This window comes from Salvelinus namaycush, chromosome 9 (genome assembly GCF_016432855.1).
Source record: "Salvelinus namaycush isolate Seneca chromosome 9, SaNama_1.0, whole genome shotgun sequence".
NCBI classification, from domain to species: Eukaryota; Metazoa; Chordata; class Actinopteri; order Salmoniformes; family Salmonidae; genus Salvelinus; species Salvelinus namaycush.
Window position 1 is genome coordinate 9,116,832 of NC_052315.1, and position 22,259 is coordinate 9,139,090.

The 22,259-nt window shown below is 43.6% G+C and overlaps 1 protein-coding gene across 1 annotated transcript in view; it reads left to right on the top strand.

The window, feature by feature from the left end:
* LOC120053647 (prolyl 3-hydroxylase 2-like) overlaps positions 1 to 22,259 on the top strand; it is a 116,076-nt gene that overhangs the window by 74,694 nt on the left and 19,123 nt on the right. The window contains exon 4 of the mRNA XM_039000807.1: positions 14,893 to 15,024. Coding sequence (XP_038856735.1) covers positions 14,893 to 15,024 — 132 coding nt within the window. The remainder of the gene's footprint in view (positions 1 to 14,892; positions 15,025 to 22,259) is intronic.

A 22,259-nucleotide genomic window follows, 5' to 3' on the forward strand; every position in this document is an offset into this window, starting at 1 on the left:
TGGTGTATAGACATATATGAATATGTAGCATGTGGTGTATAGACATACATGAATATGTAGCATGTGGTGTATAGACATACATGAATATGTAGCATGTGGTGTATAGACATACATGAATATGTAGCATGTGGTGTATAGACATACATGAATATGTAGTATGTGGTGTATAGACATACATGAATATGTGGTGTATGGATGTGAGCTGCTTGTTCTGTGTGCTGAGTGTGGCTCCACAGTGCCAGACCAGAACACCTTAGGTCAGAGGTGTCAAACTCATTTTGCCTCGCAGGCCGTATTTGGTCTTTACCGAGGTCCAGAGGGCCCCACATAAAATTGGTTATATTGCCCCGCCGTCAAAATTTGCCCAAATTTGTCCTCTATTCATCACTTTTGGCATTTTTGATACCCCTGACTGTCTAGCTTTCATTTTGAAGTCAATAGTCTATACATATAGATACATTAGAATTTCTACAGTTATTTTTAAATTTTAAATGACTTGAAACCGTCTGCTTTAGTAGTTGATGTTTATGTTTTACAGCTAAGAGAAGGGGTGAAGCTGGACTCAAAACAGAGCTCTCTTCTTCCAGCGGTGGTTAACATTGTTTACAAGCCCCTGGTGCAAAATGTAATTCTCCCCCTCAGAGAAACACAGCCTTGAGTTAAAACAGCAACTTATCATGTTATGGAAGTGTAGCTTTAATGTAGGATGAGAAACTTCTCTTGGGTGAAGTGTTTTGATATGGCGTACAGCCCTTCTTTTTTTTTTATCATGACTTTTCTCCCAACTCTAGAAATGAAGTACTGCCTTGTTTTTGATGTCACACTTTTTGTGTTGAAGATTAGTCATAGATTACAACATATTTGAATGAGGTGAAGTTTGAGATGGCTGCCATGGTTGGGTCAACATTTGCTCAGATTAAGAAGAATTAGCTGAGACATTCTTGCAAACAGAATCTTGATTGATTTGACAAACTACTCCCTTGCTTTGGAAATTGTTAAATTTTTTCATATTATGAGGTCAAAACAACATGAATGTTAAAATAAATGGACTGCTATTTCATTTTGAAGGGAGTACCGGTAAACTATTTAACAGCAATTATCCCTACGCCATATCTCATGTGGTTGTGCCATTCATTTTCAAGGAGAGCTACTTACCGTAAATTACCTCCTCGAGGATCCTTTTATCAGATAAATGATTTTTCCACCTGGACTGCTTTATGGCAGAGCTCATTTTGAAGGTACCTCCCTTCATCTCTGTTGGCCGCTCAAAGAAAATGTCATGCAAGACTTGATACACCAATGACTCCTCAAACATATTGTGGTTCTTGGCCTTTCCTGTGTAATATCCTGGTATTGTCGTTTCAAAACAGTGTTATAGGCACAAGTTACTCTTTGGCTAAGTGATCCAACAGACCACTGAACATGTTGAAAAGAACTCTAAAAGGGTGGAGATGAGTGCAGGAAAATCTAATTGCTAGTCCAGAGGGTGTTTCAAGGTAACATATGAATTGTTTTAAACAACACAGACGGAGTGTAATGTGTACTTCACGCATTCCTCCTTAGTGAATGGTGTGTGTTTGTGGTGGGATACTGTGTTAGCCGTGTGTGTATGTGTGTGTACGACTGCACATGCATAGCCTCATGGGATCTGTATGACGTGCTCCTTAACTATCTTAGACCAGTGTATCCCAACTACGGTCCTCCAGTGACCCCAACACCACAAAAACACACCTGATTCAGTTTGTCCTCCAGTAACCCCAACACCACAAAAACACCTGATTCAGTTTGTCCTCCAGTGACCCCAACAGCACAAAAACACCTGATTCAGTTTGTCCTCCAGTGACCCTAACAGCACAAAAACACCTGATTCAGTTTGTCCTCCAGTGACCCCAACAGCACAAAAACACCTGATTCAGTTTGTCCTCCAGTGACCCCAACAGCACAAAAACACCTGATTCAGTTTGTCCTCCAGTGACCCCAACACCACAAAAACACCTGATTCAGTTTGTCCTCCAGTGACCCCAACACCACAAAAACACCTGATTCAGTTTGTCCTCCAGTGACCCCAACACCACAAAAACACCTGATTCAGTTTGTCCTCCAGTGACCCCAACACCACAAAAACACCTGATTCAGTTTGTCAAGGGCTTGGTGATTAGTTGACAAGTAGAGACAGGTGTGCTTGTCTGTGGCCACAACAAAAATATTCACATTCCATTTCAGGCTTCATCCGGACTAGGACGGTGGATATTGTTCGTCCTCCTGCTGCGAACTCTAGCAGGCTTGTAACTGTGCATGCATGTCGCACATGGCTAGTCAAATGCCAAACTCTTCATTTAGCTGAAACATCAGTCCATGGGCGAGTCAGAACTCTTCATTGAGACAATCTTGAAACATCCATCCATGGGCGAGTTAGAACTCTTCATTGAGACAATGCTGAAACATCCATCCATGGGCGAGTCAGAACTCTTCATTGAGACAATGCTGAAACATCCATCCATGGGCGAGTCAGAACTCTTCATTGAGACAATGCTGAAACATCAGTCCATGGGCGAGTCAGAACTCTTCATTGAGACAATGCTGAAACATCAATCCATGAGAGAGTCAGAACTCTTCATTGAGACAATGCTGAAACATCAATCCATGAGAGAGTCAGAACTCTTCATTGAGACAATGCTGAAACATCAATCCATGAGAGAGTCAGAACTCTTCATTGAGACAATGCTGAAACATCAATCCATGGGAGAGTCAGAACTCTTCATTGAGACAATGCTGAAACATCAATCCATGAGAGAGTCAGAACTCTTCATTGAGACAATGCTGAAACATCAGTCCATGGGCGAGTCAGAACTCTTCATTGAGACAATGCTGAAACATCAATCCATGGGCGAGTCAGAACTCTTCATTGAGACAATGCTGAAACATCCATCCATGGGCGAGTCAGAACTCTTCATTGAGACAATGCTGAAACATCAATCCATGAGAGAGTCAGAACTCTTCATTGAGACAATGCTGAAACATCAATCCATGAGAGAGTCAGAACTCTTCATTGAGACAATGCTGAAACATCAATCCATGAGAGAGTCAGAACTCTTCATTGAGACAATGCTGAAACATCAATCCATGAGAGAGTCATAACTCTTCATTGAGACAACGCTGAAACATCCATCCATGGGCGAGTCAGAACTCTTCATTGAGACAATGCTGAAACATCAATCCATGGGCGAGTCAGAACCCTTCATTGAGACAATGCAGAAACATCAACCCATGGGCGAGTCAGAACTCTTCATTGAGACAATGCTGAAACATCAGTCCATGGGCGAGTCAGAACTCTTCTTTGAGACAATGCTGAAACATCAATCCATGGGCGAGTCAGAACTCTTCATTGAGACAATGCTGAAACATCAATCCATGGGCGAGTCAGAACTCTTCATTGAGACAATGCTGAAACATCAATCCATGGGCGAGTCAGAACTCTTCATTGAGACAATGCTGAAACATCAATCCATGGGCGAGTCAGAACTCTTCATTGAGACAATGCTGAAACATCAATCCATGAGAGAGTCAGAACTCTTCATTGAGACAATGCTGAAACATCAATCCATGAGAGAGTCAGAACTCTTCATTGAGACAATGCTGAAACATCAATCCATGAGAGAGTCAGAACTCTTCATTGAGACAATGCTGAAACATCCATCCATGGGCGAGTCAGATCTCTTCATTGAGACAATGCAGAAACATCCATCCATGGGCGAGTCAGAACTCTTCATTGAGACAATGCTGAAACATCCATCCATGGGCGAGTCAGAAGTCTTCATTGAGACAATGCTGAAACATCCATCCATGGGCGAGTCAGAACTCTTCATTGAGACAATGCTGAAACATCCATCCATGGGCGAGTCAGAACTCTTCATTGAGACAATGCTGAAACATCCATCCATGGGCGAGTCAGAACTCTTCATTGAGACAATGCAGAAACATCAAGCCATGGGCGAGTCAGAACTCTTCATTGAGACAATGCTGAAACATCAATCCATGAGAGAGTCAGAACTCTTCATTGAGACAATGCTGAAACATCAATCCATGGGCGAGTCAGAACTCTTCATTGAGACAATGCTGAAACATCAATCCATGGGCGAGTCAGAACTCTTCATTGAGACAATGCTGAAACATCAATCCATGAGAGAGTCAGAACTCTTCATTGAGACAATGCTGAAACATCAATCCATGAGAGAGTCAGAACTCTTCATTGAGACAATGCTGAAACATCAATCCATGAGAGAGTCAGAACTCTTCATTGAGACAATGCTGAAACATCAATCCATGAGAGAGTCAGAACTCTTCATTGAGACAATGCTGAAACATCAATCCATGAGAGAGTCAGAACTCTTCATTGAGACAATGCTGAAACATCAGTCCTTGGGCGAGTCAGAACTCTTCATTGAGACAATGCTGAAACATCAATCCATGGGCGAGTCAGAACTCTTCATTGAGACAATGCTGAAACATCCATCCATGGGCGAGTCAGAACTCTTCATTGAGACAATGCTGAAACATCCATCCATGGGCGAGTCAGAACTCTTCATTGAGACAATGCTGAAACATCCATCCATGGGCGAGTCAGAACTCTTCATTGAGACAATGCTGAAACATCAGTCCATGGGCAAGTCAGAACTCTTCATTGAGACAATGCTGAAACATCCATCCATGGGCGGGTCAGAACTCTTCATTGAGACAATGCTGAAACATCCATCCATGGGCGAGTCAGAACTCTTCATTGAGACAATGCTGAAACGTCCATCCATGGGCGAGTCAGAACTCTTCATTGAGACAATGCTGAAACATCAGTCCATGGGCGAGTCAGAACCCTTCATTGAGACAATGCAGAAACATCAACCCATGGGCGAGTCAGAACTCTTCATTGAGACAATGCTGAAACATCAGTCCATGGGCGAGTCAGAACTCTTCTTTGAGACAATGCTGAAACATCAATCCATGGGCGGGTCAGAACTCTTCATTGAGACAATGCTGAAACATCAATCCATGGGCGAGTCAGAACTCTTCATTGAGACAATGCTGAAACATCAGTCCATGGGCGAGTCAGAACTCTTCATTGAGACAATGCTGAAACATCCATCCATGAGAGAGTCAGAACTCTTCATTGAGACAATGCTGAAACATCAAGCCATGGGCGAGTCAGAACTCTTCATTGAGACAATGCTGAAACATCAATCCATGGGCGAGTCAGAACTCTTCATTGAGACAATGCTGAAACATCAATCCATGGGCGAGTCAGAACTCTTCATTGAGACAATGCTGAAACATCAGTCCATGGGCGAGTCAGAACTCTTCATTGAGACAATGCTGAAACATCAAGCCATGGGCGAGTCAGAACTCTTCATTGAGACAATGCTGAAACATCAATCCATGGGCGAGTCAGAACTCTTCATTGAGACAATGCTGAAACATCAATCCATGGGCGAGTCAGAACTCTTCATTGAGACAATGCTGAAACATCAATCCATGAGAGAGTCAGAACTCTTCATTGAGACAATGCTGAAACATCAATCCATGAGAGAGTCAGAACTCTTCATTGAGACAATGCTGAAACATCCATCCATGGGCGAGTCAGAACTCTTCATTGAGACAATGCTGAAACATCCATCCATGGGCGAGTCAGATCTCTTCATTGAGACAATGCAGAAATTTCCATCCATGGGCGAGTCAGAACTCTTCATTGAGACAATGCTGAAACATCCATCCATGGGCGAGTCAGAACTCTTCATTGAGACAATGCTGAAACATCCATCCATGGGCGAGTCAGATCTCTTCATTGAGACAATGCAGAAACATCAATCCATGGGCGAGTCAGAACTCTTCATTGAGACAATGCTGAAACATCAATCCATGGGCGAGTCAGAACTCTTCATTGAGACAATGCTGAAACATCAATCCATGAGAGAGTCAGAACTCTTCATTGAGACAATGCTGAAACATCAATCCATGAGAGAGTCAGAACTCTTCATTGAGACAATGCTGAAACATCAATCCATGAGAGAGTCAGAACTCTTCATTGAGACAATGCTTAAACATCAATCCATGAGAGAGTCAGAACTCTTCATTGAGACAATGCTGAAACATCCATCCATGGGCGAGTCAGAACTCTTCATTGAGACAATGCTGAAACATCCATCCATGGGCGAGTCAGAACTCTTCATTGAGACAATGCTGAAACATCCATCCATGGGCGAGTCAGATCTCTTCATTGAGACAATGCAGAAACATCAATCCATGGGCGAGTCAGAACTCTTCATTGAGACAATGCTGAAACATCAGTCCATGGGCGAGTCAGAACTCTTCATTGAGACAATGCAGAAACATCAATCCATGGGCGAGTCAGAAGTCTTCATTGAGACAATGCAGAAACATCAATCCATGGGCGAGTCAGAACTCTTCATTGAGACAATGCTGAAACATCAATCCATGAGAGAGTCAGAACTCTTCATTGAGACAATGCTGAAACATCCATCCATGGGCGAGTCAGAACTCTTCATTGAGACAATGCTGAAACATCAATCCATGAGAGAGTCAGAACTCTTCATTGAGACAATGCTGAAACATCCATCCATGGGCGAGTCAGAACTCTTCATTGAGACAATGCTGAAACATCCATCCATGGGCGAGTCAGAACTCTTCATTGAGACAATGCTGAAACATCCATCCATGGGCGAGTCAGAACTCTTCATTGAGACAATGCTGAAACATCCATCCATGGGCGAGTCAGAACTCTTCATTGAGACAATGCAGAAACATCAATCCATGGGCGAGTCAGAACTCTTCATTGAGACAATGCTGAAACATCAATCCATGAGAGAGTCAGAACTCTTCATTGAGACAATGCTGAAACATCAAACCATGGGCGAGTCAGAACTCTTCATTGAGACAATGCTGAAACATCAATCCATGAGAGAGTCAGAACTCTTCATTGAGACAATGCTGAAACATCAATCCATGAGAGAGTCAGAACTCTTCATTGAGACAATGCTGAAACATCAATCCATGGGCGAGTCAGATCTCTTCATTGAGACAATGCAGAAACATCAATCCATGGGCGAGTCAGAACTCTTCATTGAGACAATGCTGAAACATCAGTCCATGGGCGAGTCAGAACTCTTCATTGAGACAATGCTGAAACATCCATCCATGGGTGAGTCAGAACTCTTCATTGAGACAATGCTGAAACATCCATCCATGGGCGAGTCAGAACTCTTCATTGAGACAATGCTGAAACATCAGTCCATGGGCGAGTCAGAACTCTTCATTGAGACAATGCTGAAACATCAATCCATGGGCGAGTCAGAACTCTTCATTGAGACAATGCTGAAACATCAATCCATGGGCGAGTCAGAACTCTTCATTGAGACAATGCTGAAACATCAATCCATGGGCGAGTCAGAACTCTTCATTGAGACAATGCTGAAACATCAATCCATGAGAGAGTCAGAACTCTTCATTGAGACAATGCTGAAACATCAATCCATGAGAGAGTCAGAACTCTTCATTGAGACAATGCTGAAACATCCATCCATGGGCGAGTCAGAACTCTTCATTGAGACAATGCTGAAACATCCATCCATGGGCGAGTCAGAACTCTTCATTGAGACAATGCTGAAACATCCATCCATGGGCGAGTCAGAACTCTTCATTGAGACAATGCTGAAACATCCATCCATGGGCGAGTCAGAACTCTTCATTGAGACAATGCAGAAACATCAATCCATGGGCGAGTCAGAACTCTTCATTGAGACAATGCTGAAACATCAATCCATGAGAGAGTCAGAACTCTTCATTGAGACAATGCTGAAACATCAATCCATGGGCGAGTCAGAACTCTTCATTGAGACAATGCTGAAACATCAATCCATGAGAGAGAACTCTTCATTGAGACAATGCTGAAACATCAATCCATGAGAGAGTCAGAACTCTTCATTGAGACAATGCTGAAACATCAATCCATGGGCGAGTCAGATCTCTTCATTGAGACAATGCAGAAACATCAATCCATGGGCGAGTCAGAACTCTTCATTGAGACAATGCTGAAACATCAGTCCATGGGCGAGTCAGAACTCTTCATTGAGACAATGCTGAAACATCAATCCATGGGTGAGTCAGAACTCTTCATTGAGACAATGCTGAAACATGCATCCATGGGCGAGTCAGAACTCTTCATTGAGACAATGCAGAAACATCAATCCATGGGCGAGTCAGAACTCTTCATTGAGACAATGCTGAAACATCAATCCATGAGAGAGAACTCTTCATTGAGACAATGCTGAAACATCAATCCATGAGAGAGTCAGAACTCTTCATTGAGACAATGCTGAAACATCAATCCATGGGCGAGTCAGATCTCTTCATTGAGACAATGCAGAAACATCAATCCATGGGCGAGTCAGAACTCTTCATTGAGACAATGCTGAAACATCAGTCCATGGGCGAGTCAGAACTCTTCATTGAGACAATGCTGAAACATCAATCCATGGGCGAGTCAGAACTCTTCATTGAGACAATGCTGAAACATCAATCCATGAGAGAGTCAGAACTCTTCATTGAGACAATGCTGAAACATCCATCCATGGGTGAGTCAGAACTCTTCATTGAGACAATGCTGAAACATGCATCCATGGGCGAGTCAGAACTCTTCATTGAGACAATGCTGAAACATCCATCCATGGGCGAGTCAGAACTCTTCATTGAGACAATGCTGAAACATCCATCCATGGGCGAGTCAGAACTCTTCATTGAGACAATGCTGAAACATCCATCCATGGGCGAGTCAGAACTCTTCATTGAGACAATGCTGAAACATCCATCCATGGGCGAGTCAGAACTCTTCATTGAGACAATGCTGAAACATCCATCCATGGGCGAGTCAGAACTCTTCATTGAGACAATGCTGAAACATCAATCCATGGGCGAGTCAGAACTCTTCATTGAGACAATGCAGAAACATCAATCCATGAGAGAGTCAGAACTCTTCATTGAGACAATGCTGAAACATCAATCCATGAGAGAGTCAGAACTCTTCATTGAGACAATGCAGAAACATCAATCCATGGGCGAGTCAGAACTCTTCATTGAGACAATGCTGAAACATCAATCCATGAGAGAGTCAGAACTCTTCATTGAGACAATGCTGAAACATCAATCCATGGGCGAGTCAGAACTCTTCATTGAGACAATGCTGAAACATCAATCCATGAGAGAGAACTCTTCATTGAGACAATGCTGAAACATCAATCCATGAGAGAGTCAGAACTCTTCATTGAGACAATGCTGAAACATCAATCCATGGGCGAGTCAGATCTCTTCATTGAGACAATGCAGAAACATCAATCCATGGGCGAGTCAGAACTCTTCATTGAGACAATGCTGAAACATCAGTCCATGGGCGAGTCAGAACTCTTCATTGAGACAATGCTGAAACATCAATCCATGGGCGAGTCAGAACTCTTCATTGAGACAATGCTGAAACATCAATCCATGAGAGAGTCAGAACTCTTCACTGAGACAATGCTGAAACATCCATCCATGGGTGAGTCAGAACTCTTCATTGAGACAATGCTGAAACATGCATCCATGGGCGAGTCAGAACTCTTCATTGAGACAATGCTGAAACATCCATCCATGGGCGAGTCAGAACTCTTCATTGAGACAATGCTGAAACATCCATCCATGGGCGAGTCAGAACTCTTCATTGAGACAATGCTGAAACATCCATCCATGGGCGAGTCAGAACTCTTCATTGATACAATGCTGAAACATCCATCCATGGGCGAGTCAGAACTCTTCATTGAGACAATGCAGAAACATCAATCCATGGGCGAGTCAGAACTCTTCATTGAGACAATGCTGAAACATCCATCCATGGGCGAGTCAGAACTCTTCATTGAGACAATGCTGAAACATCCATCCATGGGCAAGTCAGAACTCTTCATTGAGACAATGCTGAAACATCCATCCATGGGCGAGTCAGAACTCTTCATTGAGACAATGCTGAAACATCAATCCATGGGCGAGTCAGAACTCTTCATTGAGACAATGCAGAAACATCAATCCATGAGAGAGTCAGAACTCTTCATTGAGACAATGCTGAAACATCAATCCATGAGAGAGTCAGAACTCTTCATTGAGACAATGCTGAAACATCCATCCATGGGCGAGTCAGAACTCTTCATTGAGACAATGCTGAAACATCCATCCATGGGCGAGTCAGAACTCTTCATTGAGACAATGCTGAAACATCCATCCATGGGCGAGTCAGAACTCTTCATTGAGACAATGCTGAAACATCAATCCATGGGCGAGTCAGAACTCTTCATTGAGACAATGCTGAAACATCCATCCATGGGCGAGTCAGAACTCTTCATTGAGACAATGCTGAAACATCCATCCATGGGCGAGTCAGAACTCTTCATTGAGACAATGCTGAAACATCAATCCATGGGCGAGTCAGAACTCTTCATTGAGACAATGCTGAAACATCAGTCTATGGGCGAGTCAGAACTCTTCATTGAGACAATGCTGAAACATCAATCCATGGGCGAGTCAGAACTCTTCATTGAGACAATGCTGAAACATCAATCCATGAGAGAGTCAGAACTCTTCATTGAGACAATGCTGAAACATCAATCCATGAGAGAGTCAGAACTCTTCATTGAGACAATGCTGAAACATCATCCATGAGAGAGTCAGAACTCTTCATTGAGACAATGCTGAAACATCAATCCATGAGAGAGTCAGAACTCTTCATTGAGACAATGCTGAAACATCCATCCATGGGCGAGTCAGAACTCTTCATTGGAGATAATGCTGAAACATCCATCCATGGGCGAGTCAGAACTCTTCATTGAGACAATGCTGAAACATCCATCCATGGGCGAGTCAGAACTCTTCATTGAGACAATGCTGAAACATCCATCCATGGCACATTTTCCATTGGTGCCAATATCAAAATGAAAGAAAAGTTATCTTCCAAATTCAACAGGCTGTGGAGTGAAATAGGTTTTTAGAAGTGCTGTCTTTATTTTATTACTTACCGTTGGTGTGCTTATCAATGCGCAAGCACCTTTTTTTCCTCACTCTATTAATATTTTTTTAATCATTTTATTCAATCAAATGTGTTACTTTTGAGTGAAGTTTAAAATGCATTCTGTCATTACTAAATGTGTAATGTGATATATTTTAACATTCCATTTTTTTTACACAGAAAAAAACCATTTGATGAATAAAATATTTAGTCAGTTGTCTTCCTCAAATGAAGTGGATGATGACACAATCTTTGCAAGAGGGAAGGAATCTGATTTCATTGGTCCTCAACTCGCAGCTTAGTCATTTAATTCAGGATAAGTGGAGTTAGTCGTGAGTTAGCCTGCCCCTGGTTATCCCAAGTTGAACTCAGAGTTGACCAAACTCCTTTAAACCTGCTTTGTAGGATTCCCCTCTGCTCTGAACCAGTTCCTATCGACACATTTACAGACAAAATACTTTACAATTGACATACATTTAAAAACATTGACATGAAGTGTGTGTGTGTGCATCTATCAGTTGCACATACATGTCAGTACATACACACAACAAGTAGGTCACATGGGCGAGGTTCACATGGTTCACTTGAGCAATATGAGATGGAACGGAGATCCAGGCACTCATGGCTCTGTATAATACTGTACATTTTCTTGAATTTGTTCTGGACCTGGGGACTATGAAAAGACCCCTGGTGGCATGTCTGGTGGGTTAACCTCTAACGAGTCACAAACCCGGATCCGGGATCCCCCCATCAAAAAAGATGACTAGCATAGCCTAGCCTAACGCCACAGGGATATGTGTGTCTTCACTGCTGTGTGTAAGTTGACTATGCAAACAAATTGGAATTTTCAACACTTGTTTCTTAGAAAAACAAGAAGTGATGCAGTCAGTCTTTCCTCAACTCAACTTAGCCAAGAGAGACTGGCATGCATAGTATTAATATTAACCTTCTGATTACAATGAAGAGCAAAACGTGCCGCTCTGTTCTGGACCAGCTGCAGCTTAACTAGGTCTTTCTTTGCAGCACTTGACCATATGACTGGACAATAATCAAGATAAGACAAAACTAGAGCCTGCAGGACTTGCTTTGTGTGGTGTCAAAAAAGCAGAGCATCTCTTTGTTACGGCCAGACCTCTCCCCATCTTTACAACAATTTAATCTATATGTTTTGACCATGACAATTTACAAACTAAGGTAACACCAAGTAATTTAGTCTCCTCAACTTGTTCAACAGCCACACCATTCATTACCAGATTCAGCTTCAGAGGTCTAAAATTTAGGGAATGATTTGTACCAAATACAATGCTCTTAGTTTTAGAGATGTTCAGGACCAGTTTATTACTGGCCACCCATTCCAAAACAGACTGCAACTCTTTGTTAAGGGTTTCAGTGACTTCATTAGCTGTGGTTGCTGATGCGTATATGGTTGAATCATCAGCATACATGGACACGCAGTCTTTGTTTAATGCCAGTGTCAGATCATTGGTAAAAACTAAGAGAAGAGGGCCTAGATAGCTGCCCTGTGGTACACCACACTTTGCACGTTTGACATTAGAGAAGCTTCCATTAAAGAAAACCCTTTGAGTTCTATTTGATAGATAGCTCTGAATCCACGATATGGCAGAGGTTGAAAAGCCATACCACATAGGTTTTCTCAACAACAGGTTATGGTTAATAATATCAAAGGCTACACTGAAATCTAACAGTACAGCTCCCACAATCTTCTTCTTATTCATTTCTTTCAACCAATCATTAGTCATTTGTGTCAGTGCAGTACATGTTGAGTGCCCTTCTCTATAAGCATGCTGAACGTCTGTTGTAAATTTGTTTACAGGGAAATAGCATTATATTTGCTCAAACACAATTTTTTCCAACAGTTTGCTAAGCTGATAGGTCTGCTGTTAGAACCAGTAAAGGCCACTTTACCACTCTTGGGTAGCGGAATTACTTTGGCTTCCCTCCAGGCCTGTGGACAAAGACTTTCCTCTAGGCTCAGATTAAAGATATGACAGATAGGAGTGGCTATGGAGTCAGCTACCATCCTCAGTAGCTTTCCATCTAAGTTGTCAATGCCAGGAGGTTTGTCATTATTGATCGATAACAATAATTTTTCCACCTCTCCCACAATAACTTTACAAAATTCTAACTAACAATGCTTTTCTTTCATTATTAGTTTTTTTATACATGAGTACGATGGCTCATGTTGGCAATTTGTGCCTAAATTTACCCACTTTGCCAATAAAGTAATCATTAAAATAATTGCCAACGTCAAATGTTTTTGTGATGAATAGACCATCTCATTCAATGAAAGAAGGAGTTAATCTGCTCATAAATTAATTTACAGTACTTCAAACTTTTTATCATTGATCTTGGCTTCATAATACAGTACTATCATCACTATCATCATTATCACCACTACCATGACTATCACCACTATTATCACTACCACCACTACCATCACTATCACCACTATCACCACCACCACTACTATCACCACTACCACGACTACTATCACTATCACCCTCACTATCACCACTACCATCACTATCACCCACACTATCACCACTACCATCACTATCACCATCACCACTACCACCAGTACTATCACTATCACCACTACTATCACCCTCACTATCACCATTACCACCACTATCATCACTACTATCACTACCACCACTATCGCCACTATCCAATTGGCTCCTGTCCTCTCCACTGACTGAACTCCTGCCTCCAGCCCCTCCAGCCTGACATCAGTGAACGATACAGTAACGTTACACCACAGCATCATGAAATCAAAAATACTGCCTCTCCTAAAGAATTGAAATATGATTTATTGATAACATCAGGCTTTTTTCTCCAATGTGTGAGGGCAACAAATACAAACATGTGCGAGGGAAGAGACTATTAGCGAGAGAGTAGACTGTCAGCGAGGGAGTAGACTATCAGCGAGGGAGTAGACTATCAGCGAGAGAGTAGACTATCAGCGAGAGAGTAGACTATCAGCGAGGGAGTAGACTATCAGCGAGGGAGTAGACTATCAGCGAGGGAGTAGCCTATCAGCGAGGGAGTAGCCTATCAGCGAGGGAGTAGACTATCAGCGAGGGAGTAGACTATCAGCGAGGGAGTAGACTATCAGCGAGAGAGTAGACTATCAGCGAGGGAAGAGACTATCAGCGAGGGAGTAGACTATCAGCGAGGGAAGAGACTATCAGCGAGGGAGTAGACTATCAGCGAGGGAAGAGACTATCAGCGAGGGAAGAGACTATCAGCGAGAGAGTAGACTGTCAGCGAGAGAGTAGCCTATCAGCGAGGGAGTAGCCTATCAGCGAGGGAGTAGCCTATCAGCGAGGGAGTAGACTATCAGCGAGGGAGTAGACTATCAGCGAGGGAGTAGACTATCAGCGAGAGAGGAGACTATCAGCGAGGGAAGAGACTATCAGCGAGGGAGTAGACTATCAGCGAGGGAAGAGACTATCAGCGAGGGAGTAGACTATCAGCGAGGGAAGAGACTATCAGCGAGGGAAGAGACTATCAGCGAGAGAGTAGACTGTCAGCGAGAGAGTAGACTATCAGCGAGGGAGTAGTCTGTCAGCGAGAGAGTAGACTGTCAGCGAGGGAGTAGACTGTCAGCGAGAGAGTAGACTGTCAGCGAGAGAGTAGACTGTCAGCGAGAGAGTAGACTGTCAGCGAGAGGGTAGCCAAATATTGTTAGTGGTTCATCATCATTAATGCTTTATCTGTGCTTTACATGAGTAATGAATGAATTCACCTGTATCCTCTCCACCCTCCTGTGCGTGTTTCAGACCACTTCACCCAGGTGCTGCACTGTGAACACGAGTGTGTTAGAGACCTGTCCACCCGGCCCGGGCGTCTGTCTCCCATGGAGAACTACCTGCCTCTACACTATGACTACCTGCAGTTTGCCTACTACCAGCGTGAGTAACATTACTTTACTGCACCATACTGCACCTTACTCTGCCTCTACACTATGACTACCTGCAGTTCACCTACTTCCTGAGTGAGTAACGTTACCTTACTGCACCTTACTGAACCTTACCCTACCCTACTGCACCTTACTGAACCTTACTCTACCCTACTGCACCTTACTCTACCCTACTGCACCTTACTGAACCTTACTCTACCCTACTGCACCTTACTGATCCGTACTCTACCCTACTGAACCTTACTCTACCTTACTGAACCTTACTCTATCCTACTGCACCTTACTGAACCTTACTCTGCCCTAGTGCACCTTACTGAACCTTGCTCTACCCTACTGTACCTTACTGGATCTTACTCTACCCTACTGCACCTTACTGAACCTTACTCTGCCCTACTGCACCTTACTGAACCTTACTCTACCCTACTTCACCTTACTGAACCTTACTCTGCTCTACTGCACCTTACTGAACCTTCCTCTACCATACTGCACCTTACTGAACCTTACTCTACCCTACTGTACCTTACTGAACCTTACTCTACCCTACTGCACCTTACTGAACCTTACTCTACCCTACTGCACCTTACTGAACCTTACTCTGCCCTACTGTACCTTTACTGAACCTTACTCTGCCCTACTGTACCTTACTGAACCTTTCTCTACCCAACTGTACCTTACTGAACTTTACTCTGCCCTACTGTACCTTACTGAACCTTTCTCTACCCTACTGTACCTTACTGAACTGTACTCTGCCCTACTGTACCTTACTGAACCTTACTCTGCCCTACTGTACCTTACTGAACTTTACTCTGCCCTACTGTACCTTACTGAACCTTACTCTACCCTACTGCACCTTACTGAACCTTACTCTACCCTACTGCACCTTACTGAACATTACTCTGCCCTACTGCACCTTACTCTGCCCTACTGCACCTTACTGAACCTTACTCTACCCTACTGCACCTTACTGAACCTTCCTCTACCCTACTGTACCTTACTGAACCTTACTCTACCCTACTGTACCTTACTGAACCTTTCTCTACCCTACTGTACCTTACTGAACCTTACTCTGCCCTACTGTACCTTACTGAACCTTACTCTACCCTACTGCACCTTACTGAACCTTACTCTACCCTACTGTACCTTACTGAACCTTTCTCTACCCTACTGTACCTTACTGCACCTTACTCTGCCCTACTGCACCTTACTGAACCTTACTCTGCCCTACTGCACCTTACTGAACCTTACTCTGCCCTACTGCACCTTACTGCACCTTACTCTGCCCTACTGCACCTTACTGAACCTTACTCTACCCTACTGCACCTTACTGAACTTTACTCCACCCTACTGCACCTTACTGAACATTACTCTGCCCTACTGCACCTTACTCTGCCCTACTGCACCTTACTGAACCTTACTCCACCCTACTGCACCTTACTCTGCCCTACTGCACCTTACTGAACCTTCCTCTACCCTACTGCACCTTACTGAACATTACTCTGCCCTACTGCACCTTACTCTGCCCTACTGCACCTTACTGAACCTTCCTCTACCCTACTGCACCTTGCTGAACATTACTCTGCCCTACTGTACCTTACGCTACCCTACTACACCTTACTGAACCTTACTCTACCCTACTGCACCTTACTGAACCTTACTCTGCCCTACTGCACCTTACTGAACATTACTCTGCCCTACTGCACCTTACTCTGCCCTACTGCACCTTACTGAACCTTACTCTACCCTACTGCACCTTACTCTGCCCTACTGCACCTTACTGAACCATACTCTGCCCTACTGCACCTTACTGCACCTTACTGAACCTTACTCTACCCTAGTGCACCTTACTGAACCTTACTCTACCCTACTGAACCTTACTCTGCCCTACTGCACCCTTCTGAACCGTCCTCTATCCTACTGCACCTTACTGAACATTACTCTACCCTACTGCACCTTCCTGAACATTACTCTACCCTACTGCACCTTACTGAACCTTACTCTACCCTACTGCACCTTACTGAACCTTACTCTACCCTACTGTACCTTACTCTGCCCTATTGCACCTTACTGAACCTTCCTCTATCCTATTGCACCCTACTGAACCTTACTCTGCCCTACTGCACCTTACTGAACTTTACTCTGTCCTACTGTACCTTACTGAACCTTACTCTACCCTACTGTACCTTACTGATCCGTTCTCTACCCTACTGTACCTTACTGAACCTTACTCTATCCTACTGCACCTTACTGAACCTTACTCTACCCTACTGAACCTTTCTCTACCCTACTGCACCTTACTGAACATTACTCTACCCTACTGCACCTTACTGAACCTTACTCTGCCCTACTGTACCTTACTGAACCTTACTCTACCCTACTGTACCTTACTGAACCTTACTCTACCCTACTGTACCTTACTGAACCTTACTCTATCCTACTGCACCTTACTGAACCTTACTCTACCCTACTGCACCTTACTGAACCTTACTCTGCCCTACTGCACCTTACTGAACCTTACTCTGCCCTACTGCACCTTACGCTACCCTACTGAACCTTACTGAACCTTACTCTACCCTACTGTACCCTACTGTACCTTACTGAACCGTTCTCTACCCTACTGCACCTTACTGAACATTACTCTACCCTACTGCACCTTACTGAACCTTACTCTACCCTACTGCACCTTACTGAACCTTACTCTACCCTACTGTACCTTACTGAACCTTACTCTACCCTACTGCACCTTACTGAACCTTACTCTACCCTACTGTACCTTACTGAACCTTACTCTATCCTACTGCACCTTACTGAACCTTACTCTACCCTACTGCACCTTACTGAACCTTACTCTACCCTTCTGTACCTTACTGAACCTTTCTCTACCCTACTGCACCTTACTGAACATTACTCTACCCTACTGTACCTTACTGAACCTTACTCTACCCTACTGCACCTTACTGAACCTTACTCTACCCTACTGTACCTTACTGAACCTTACTCTACCCTACTGCACCTTACTGAACCTTACTCTATCCTACTGCACCTTACTGAACCTTTCTCTACCCTACTGCACCTTACTGAACCTTACTCTACCCTACTGCACCTTACTGAACCTTACTCTGCCCTACTGTACCTTACTGAACCTTACTCTGCCCTACTGTACCTTACTGAACCTTACTCTACCCTACTGTACCTTACTGAACCTTACTCTACCCTACTGCACCTTACTGAACCTTACTCTGCCCTACGGTACCTTACTGAACCTTACTCTGCCCTACTGTACCTTACTGAACCTTACTCTACCCTACTGCACCTTACTGAACCTTACTCTGCCCTACTGTACCTTACTGAACCTTACTCTACCCTACTGCACCTTACTCTACCCTTCTGTACCTTACTGAACCTTTCTCTACCCTACTGCACCTTACTGAACATTACTCTACCCTACTGCACCTTACTGAACCTTACTCTACCCTACTGTACCTTACTGAACCTTACTCTACCCTACTGCACCTTACTCTACCCTTCTGTACCTTACTGAACCTTTCTCTACCCTACTGCACCTTACTGAACATTACTCTACCCTACTGTACCTTACTGAACGTTACTCTACCCTACTGCACCTTACTGAACCTTACTCTACCCTACTGCACCTTACTGAACCTTACTCTACCCTACTGCACCTTACTGAACCTTACTCTGCCCTACTGTACCTTACTGAACCTTACTCTGCCCTACTGTACCTTACTGAACCTTACTCTACCCTACTGTACCTTACTGAACCTTACTCTACCCTACTGCACCTTACTGAACCTTACTCTGCCCTACTGTACCTTACTGAACCTTACTCTACCCTATTGCACCTTACTGAACCTTACTCTACCCTACTGCACCTTACTGAACCTTACTCTGCCCTATTGTACCTTACTGAACCTTACTCTTCCCTATTGCACCTTACTGAACCTTACTCTACCCTACTGCACCTTACTGAACCTTACTCTGCCCTACTGTACCTTACTGAACCTTACTCTACCCTACTGCACCTTACTGAACCTTACTCTACCCTACTGTACCTTACTGAACCTTTCTCTACCCTACTGTACCTTACTGCACCTTACTCTGCCCTACTGTACCTTACTGAACCTTACTCTACCCTACTGTACCTTACTGAACCTTACTCTACCCTACTGTACCTTACTGAACCTTACTCTACCCTACTGTACCTTACTGAACCTTACTCTGCCCTACTGTACCTTACTGAACCTTACTCTGCCCTACTGTACCTTACTGAACCTTACTCTGCCCTACTGTACCTTACTGAACCTTACTCTACCCTACTGTACCTTACTGAACCTTACTCTACCCTACTGTACCTTACTGAACCTTACTCTGCCCTACTGTACCTTACTGAACCTTACTCTACCCTACTGTACCTTACTGAACCTTACTCTGCCCTACTGTACCTTACTGAACCTTACTCTACCCTACTGTACCTTACTGAACCTTACTCTACCCTACTGTACCTTACTGAACCTTACTCTACCCTACTGTACCTTACTGAACCTTACTCTGCCCTACTGTACCTTACTGAACCTTACTCTGCCCTACTGTACCTTACTGAACCTTACTCTACCCTACTGTACCTTACTGAACCTTACTCTGCCCTACTGTACCTTACTGAACCTTACTCTACCCTACTGTACCTTACTGAACCTTACTCTACCCTACTGTACCTTACTGAACCTTACTCTGCCCTACTGTACCTTACTGAACCTTACTCTACCCTACTGTACCTTACTGAACCTTACTCTGCCCTACTGTACCTTACTGAACCTTACTCTACCCTATTGCACCTTACTGAACCTTACTCTACCCTACTGTACCTTACTGAACCTTACTCTGCCCTACTGTACCTTACTGAACCTTACTCTACCCTATTGCACCTTACTGAACCTTACTCTACCCTACTGTACCTTACTGCACCTTACTCTGCCCTACTGTACCTTACTGAACCTTACTCTACCCTACTGTACCTTACTGAACCTTACTCTGCCCTACTGTACCTTACTGAACCTTACTCTACCCTACTGTACCTTACTGAACCTTACTCTACCCTACTGCACCTTACTGAACCTTACTCTACCCTACTGTACCTTACTGAACCTTACTCTGCCCTACTGTACCTTACTGAACCTTACTCTACCCTACTGTACCTTACTGAACCTTACTCTACCCTACTGTACCTTACTGAACCTTACTCTACCCTACTGTACCTTACTGAACCTTACTCTACCCTACTGCACCTTACTGAACCTTACTCTGCCCTACTGTACCTTACTGAACCTTACTCTGCCCTACTGCAACTCTAGACTATCAATGCGTCCAAAATGGCACCCTATTCCCTATATATTGCACTTCTTTTGACCAGAGCCATTTGGACCCTGGTCTAAAGTAGTGCACTATATAGGGAATAGGGTGGCATTTGGGATATAGGTTATTACGATTACCTGAAGTTCACCTACTACCAGCATGAGTATTACCTTACTTCACCCTACTTGACCCTGCTTGACCTTGCTTGCAGACAGGGTGTGGTGTTCAGACTACAGGGGTGGCCAACCCTCATCCTGGAGGGTTGCCGTGTGTACAGGCTTTTGTTGATTGACTAACACACCCACACCCGTCTTTAATTAGATAAGTATTCACCTGATGACTCACACAGAGAGCTGGGAAATGCCCGGTCACAGACATTTTTGAAAGAGCCCTCGAAGAGAGGAAATCACAAAGAGCTGTGGAGAAAGACTAGGAACTGTATTCATAAAGCTTCCCCGAGTTAGAGTGCTGATCTAGGATCAGTTTAGCCTTTTAGATTGGAATGAATGGACAGCACTCCTAATCTGTGATGTTTTGTGAGTACAGGCCTACACAATCAACACCCAACAGACCAGGACCACACCTCAGTAGGGAACCACACACTGTTCCACTCAAACTCATTCAGCAACATGAATCCATTATCTGGTGTCCGTATCTAAAAATATATGCACGCATGACTGTAAGTCTCTCTGGATAAAAACTGGATAATATATGCTAAATGGCATATATTATAATAGGCATCCAGCCTTTGTTTTCATCCTAAATGGCACCCTATTCACTGTATAGTGCACTACTTTTGACCAGAGTCCATAGGGAAATAGGGTGCCTAAATAGGGAATAGGGGGCCATTTGGGACAGTCTGGGCTGATTGGGGATCAGACGTTAGAGGGAGAGAGAGATGGGTTGGCAGGACAGCACAGCAGCGGAGAGAAGGAGGGAAAAGACGATGTGATGAATACTTATGAGCTCATCAGATCATGTCTAATGCCCCTGCACCATATGTCTAATAAACCAAGTGGATCATGGGATTCTAGGAAAAACAGAGCTCAATGAATCATTCCCAACAGCGGCACTTACTGTGTCTTCTTCCCTATATAGTGCACTATTCCCTATATAAAGAACAGGGTACCATTTGGGACACATCTGTGTGAATAACGGGGGAATACTGTGTGAATACCGTGTGAATAACGTGTGAATACTGTGTGAATACCATGTAAATACCATGTGAATACCGTGTAAAGCTCTGCAAAGCTCTACAGTTGATGTTACTTGGAGACTGTGGGAGATGCCGTTAACCATATAATGAGTTATTTAAATACAGCTGATGTTACTTGGAGACTGTGGGAGATGCCGTTAACCATATAATGAGTTATTTAATAGGATCTCTATGCTGTTGACAGTGAGTCACTGTCAACGCTGAGTCTATAGCAGGCTGGACTTTCGAGGCAAAGGATAGATTTTCAGTCCGGTTTAAATGCAAAGGCCTTGTCACCCTTTGAGATCGTATGGGGTTTAAGTTTAAAGTATATGTCTAACTTTTACATGGGGGAGAGAGGTAAAGAGAGAGAGACAGATTGAGAAAAAAGAGCAATTGTGTCTTAAATGTTCCAAAAAGTGTTTTATTGTCTATTGTTGCAATGTTTCATGTCATGCCAATAAACATTTTTTAATTGTTAAAATGGAAATTGAGAGAAAGAGAGAGAATGTGCAGTCATCCATCAAGTCTCTAATCGCTTGTTAAAAAGACAAGTCTCCTCACTCAGCAGCCTCTCATTGCTCTGCGGGAAGCTGTTTCCTCAATGATCCGTGCGGTGACATTGTTGTTTTTATGGCCTGAAAGCCCCTCGCTGTTTAAGACCC